This window comes from Rutidosis leptorrhynchoides, unplaced genomic scaffold (genome assembly GCF_046630445.1).
Source record: "Rutidosis leptorrhynchoides isolate AG116_Rl617_1_P2 unplaced genomic scaffold, CSIRO_AGI_Rlap_v1 contig123, whole genome shotgun sequence".
Classification (NCBI taxonomy): Eukaryota; Viridiplantae; Streptophyta; class Magnoliopsida; order Asterales; family Asteraceae; genus Rutidosis; species Rutidosis leptorrhynchoides.
Window position 1 is genome coordinate 26,309 of NW_027266378.1, and position 5,398 is coordinate 31,706.

General features: G+C 32.3%; 1 protein-coding gene across 1 annotated transcript; it reads right to left on the reverse strand.

Moving 5' to 3' along the window:
* Positions 1–1,407: 1,407 nt before the first annotated feature.
* On the reverse strand, positions 1,408–4,956 carry LOC139881180 (arogenate dehydratase/prephenate dehydratase 1, chloroplastic-like). Its single transcript, XM_071865697.1, has 11 exons — positions 4,707–4,956; positions 3,805–3,872; positions 3,589–3,681; positions 3,260–3,460; positions 2,735–2,815; positions 2,549–2,644; positions 2,335–2,412; positions 2,168–2,257; positions 1,994–2,061; positions 1,776–1,857; positions 1,408–1,464 (listed from the first exon to the last, which is right to left on the reverse strand). The coding sequence occupies exons 1-11, from the start codon at positions 4,954–4,956 to the stop codon at positions 1,408–1,410; spliced, it is 1,164 nt and encodes a 387-aa protein (XP_071721798.1).
* Positions 4,957–5,398: the final 442 nt, after the last annotated feature.

A 5,398-nucleotide genomic window follows, 5' to 3' on the forward strand; every position in this document is an offset into this window, starting at 1 on the left:
TTTTTTCAGTCTTATCTTTGTATTATTTCAATAAATATTTCATTTTAAATAAATATTTATAACTTTTAAATAATAATAATGGAGAGACATATAATTTTTCTTATCATTAATTATTGTTTTACTTTCAATACCAGACACTTGAAGTAGACACTTTCAATACGAAAAAAACTTTAAGAAATATGTTTTTTAAAAAAAATACCCTCAATACATTTTATTACTTATATCATGTTAAAAAACTCAAAAAAAAATATATTAAAAAAAGATAGAAATAGTAATTCAAGCATGATCAAAATTCCACCAACAATTAAAAACACAGTGGTCTAAGATGGCGACTTCTGACCTTAAAAAGATTTGTTGTGATCTAAATCGAAGGTCAAGATTGGCTCTTAACTAGAAGATACTTAATTTAATTAGTTAAAAATTGGTTTAGGTATATTTATATAGCTGTCTTTCCTTGATACCGAAGGACATATGTATAGGTTTACCTACGAAAATGTATGTAATTTTTTTCCAATACTTGCTACATTGTGAATCAAACTATATAGAGTATTATCTTTTATATTAAAATATATGATATTTTGTATTTTAAATTGATTTACATGAATATATCTATATATAATTATTAAATTTTTATTAGATATAAGTTTATTTGGATGAATTTAAAAAATATAAAAAATTATAAATTGAATGTATTTATATTTGGACATATTTTATTGTTCATCGAATCTAAAACTAAGAAAGTAATGTGATTATTATTTTGATATGGTGGGAGTACAAGATTGCTTGGTTAATTTATTTTTTACTCCGAGACATACGGTAATTTTTTTTAACTTTGATGCATATATATTATATATTTTTAGATGAATTAAGTGCTGCTAAATTTAGAAAAATGAAAGAAAAAAAAGACTTAGTTAGTTGGTTTAAGACATCATCATTCATCAAGAGACTTATTATTATATGTGATCCTTTTGTAAAAAACTTCAGAGACCAAATAACAATCAGCAGTACCAGACTAGGAAATTAAAATGACAGGAATATGGTTGTTTGGACATTGAACAATCTAATATGAACAAACTACAACAATCAAATGAAGTTTTCTACATCCTGATGCTACTATATTCCATCACTTTCACAAACTTTATAAAGAAACAACATATAGTATATAACAACTATCTTCTGCTGAATTAAGACGGCAGCATTTGCATTTCCCTTCTTCCATTTCCAAACACACGATGGAATTAATAAGCGTTTTTCGCCTTTGCTCAAGTTTCCTCTAACTGTACAATCCCAATTGCTGCTGACAGCTCCAAAGATCAAATGACTCGATCATTTAAAAGAAGAAAAAAAATGATAAAATACGGGCCATGTACACTATAGCTCTTCAACAGGCACAGAGGAAACATTTTGCTACAGAGTTGTATCTATTGGATAGCAACCAAGTACTCGAAGAAATGTTGCAAATTCCTGCAAATAGTAGTAATTTTCAAGCTTTAAATGCGAGGTTAAGCTCAACAAGGGAGACATTTGTGCTTCATAAGCGATTAGGATTGAGATGAATCCTTCACTTCTTTTTTTTTTTTTTTTAATTATTATTATTATTATTATTATTATTATTATTATTATTATTCTTATTATTCTTATAATTATTCTTATTATTATTCTTATTCTTATTCTTATTCTTATTCTTATTATTATTATTATTATTATTATTATTGTTTATTTAAAATTTTTCTTTTTTGGGAAAAGGGGGATAAGAATTAAGTAAACGAACAGACCTGCAAATGTCCTAGAGCATTTTGAGCACGAGGCTCAGCCATAGAAGCTTCAAAATCGATATAGAAGAGGTAGTCGAAATACCTGCAACCAAAAATGATTCAAAGTTCAAAAAGATGAGGCAGAGACAGACAAAAAGCATATATTTTAAGGAATTTCATTTGAACAAGAATAATATAATAAAACTATGCAAAGGAAGTTATTTTTTAAAAGAACTCACTTAGCTGTACCAGTGTTGGAGTCATCTACGACTCTTAGCGGTTTCTTCCTCTGTGGCCGACTTTCTATCTGAAATTCCATATAAAGAGATTCATATACAATCAAGTGACTCGAAAACATCAAGGCAGTTTCAAAATACATTTAAATCCAAATATCTTGCCAGCAGTGTGTATACCTTTGTCAAATTTATGCCTCTCAGAGCAAACACTGCCAATGCTTTAAACAGTACTCCAGGACCTTCATCCAATGTAAAGACGATGCTCGTCTGAAAAGAAAAACAAAATATTTAATTAGAGGAAACTAAAAAGCAGCAACACAATGAACAATGGAATAGAAACTTACTCGAAAGGCCTTATCAGTTCTTGGCATTATCGGATCTCTTGCCAGCACCAGAAAACGAGTTACACTGGCAGTGTCATCCTACATGAGGAGATGCAATTTTAGCACACAAAGTTGCATTGCATAGAAACAAAGAAAAAGTCTAAAGCTGTCTTATTAAAATTCATAGTAAACAGAGATGCGGAAGAAGGGAAAAGTCGCAATTTCAAGAACTTACCTGTATTTGTTCTGCAAGGATGTTAAGTCCATATATTTCAGCAGCACGAGGACTTGCAATAGCACCAGTGTCTCTCAGGTCTTTAGAGGCTATATACTAATCAAAGGTTAACCGTGTCAAGATAATGCTCTCAGAATGCAATAGCAGAAATAATTTTACCATGCTAATGGAATAATTCCAAATTACCTGAGCGGCAGAAGCAGTATCATCACCATTTACTCTGGTTACCCCCAACTCACTAAGGAAAACATCACTAAGGTCAAGAGCCTGTGAGCAATATCTCAGAGAATAAATTGCAATGAACGTAGAAGTTATTGAACTAATAAGATCATGCAAGTAGCAGAAAAACTATGGCCCATAAACAAGGAAAAGGCCCCATTTTTCATGACCATGTTCTAGTAATTTTCCGAAAAGAAGAGCTTCCAAAGACCTCACAATAGTTCAAAATTTTGATTTGTAGGATTGTAATTCAAGCAGTTTAAACCCAAAATGTAAAGTTAAGCTGCGTAAGCTAGGTCATTCTCACGGGGAACAGAATCCAACACAATCATACTTGTGGAACAATCATTCGTTTCCTAACTGAACATTATTACTATGATTACTTTTCTTCCCATCTACAAAGACAATCATCCTTACTTGGGTTGATTAACCACAGTTCTATCCTATTGAAACCAATATTATACGAAGAGGGAGGGAGAGACAGGCTAAGACCTGTGGATGGCTTATCACCCGTTTCAACTTCTCTGCTCTGACACCTGGCAGAGCAAGAAGGCAGAAATTAACAGACAACTGCACCTCACCCACAATGTGAAGCCTATGACGAAGAAGAAGATCATAGTTTCGATGGATGCTCCCACCAGCAGAGCTTTCAATTGGAAGAACAGCTTTATCAGCCAGCCATAATTCGACAGCCTGCCAGAAAATACATAAAATTAGTTTGTTGACTGATCATGAAAGAAAACATTGATGCAATAATATGACATGACTCTTTTGGAAATTCACTCTCCCCCATAATGCAATACATAGAAACCATACGAAACCTTGAATGCATCTTCAAAATCACCACAGGGAACAGTTTCACATTTAGGGTAGGCTTTGAGAGCAGCATCCTCACTGTAGGAACCAGGAACACCCTGAAACATTAAATTGCTTAATCAACATCCAACGGAAAGCAATGGAGCGTGAACTCAATGCTTGCATAGAAAGGAAGTGATAAAATTCCATCCTCTATAGCCATTATTTAATGGACATCATACCTTAAATGATATTCGCATCTTTGTATTGGTATTTAGAGATGTGGACAAATCAGCTACTGTTAATGGTTCTGCATTGCAAATGTTAATGAAAAATGTGAGTACCGTACATAACTCCAATTGATGCAATCAAATCTAAATCAATGCCTCTTTAAAAATATATAACAAGCCTCACACTAATTAAAGAAGAGTGTCGAGCTCTTTTGCGCACAAAATTAAAGTTAATGAATTGCTTAAGAAGCCATCAAACAATTATTTGAACATTCCTTTACCGAGTTCTTTCATTCCATATTCCTTTCTTTTGACCAAAAACATGGTAAAAAGTACATATAGAAAGGTTCAACCACAAAGACATTTAGGCAGAGACAAACAACAGTGTATTAAGAATGTTTTTAGATGATGTAACAGTTTATAACCGTTAACTTTTAGCTACAAACAACGTCCAAAGCATCGACAATTCTCCTCATATTTGATCTTTCGAAAGAGCATACAAATGTCAAAATGCTAAATTACGACCGTTTAACAAAATGAGTCCTACTTTCCACATCATTTCCAATTTTGATGGATATATGCCATAAATTAGTGCATGTCACTATTAAGACGTTTAGATATCAAATCGATTACAAAAGCTTTTGGCCCCATTTTCCTTTTCTACCAAATACATATTTTGATCTTAGCTTAACCAGAAACACCTAAATCATAAAACTCTCAAACGCCATACAAGTTAGCTTTAACAACAGGTGATCCAACTGTAACAAATGATCTTATCTCTACAAAGAGAGCTCAACAACAAAGAAGAATTCAAACATCAATATTCAATCATTTTAAAAGCAACCCAGAAAGTCATTCAAAGCTAAAAAAAATTGAACACAATATTAAAGCAGATTATGCAAAAGGAAATTTACTTGGAAGAGAGTTAATCTCCTTAGGTAGTCTCTTGGAGACATCATCATTCGCCTTCTTCTCAATAACAGGTAATGATTCAGTCACAGGCTTAACAGATTTCTTCTCATCAACCGAACGGATAGAGAATGTACGGTGACCGGAAAACCCATTAACAAAACCCCATTTGCCGGAAAACTCATCAAAAATCTTGACCCGATTCAATGTATCTCCACGGAAACTCAATGCGGCGGCGACTGAATTTAAAGCCATTTGGGAGAAATGTGAATTTGGGTAATTGTTTTAAGCTGAAAAGATTTTGACTTTCATGAAGGTAGGAATTGATTGAGTTGAAGATTGGTGTTGGTTGAGAAATTTAGTCCAACACATGAACAGGACTGAGGCGAAGTAGGTGAGAAAGAAAGAGAGAGAGTCTTCTCTTCTCTTAACACGTTTTGGATTTGGTGATTAATTATTATTATTATTATTGTTTGTCCGTTTTAATAATAAACTGTAGTACCAATAAAAATGAGGAATTTGGAGTTATATTTTCAAGATATGACTTTAGAGGTTTACCATTTTTGTGCTCGTCCAACGATTAAAATAATAGTTTTTTAGGAAAAAGAAAAAAAAAAAAAGGTATTATTTCCGTCTCAAAATAAATATAAATTTTTATACATAATTTGTGTTGCAAAATTTGTACCTATTTTGGGAC

Excerpts from the sequence above, each read along its gene's own strand:
- LOC139881180 (XM_071865697.1), bottom strand. The coding sequence starts at position 4,956 with ATGGCTTTAAATTCAGTCGCCGCCGCATTGAGTTTCCGTGGAGATACA. Across the intron at positions 2,258-2,334 it reads GAACTGATAAGGCCTTTCGA|ACGAGCATCGTCTTTACATT; the intron begins GTAAGTTTCTAT and ends TTTTCTTTTCAG. Across the intron at positions 2,062-2,167 it reads GAGGCATAAATTTGACAAAG|ATAGAAAGTCGGCCACAGAG; the intron begins GTATACACACTG and ends ATGGAATTTCAG.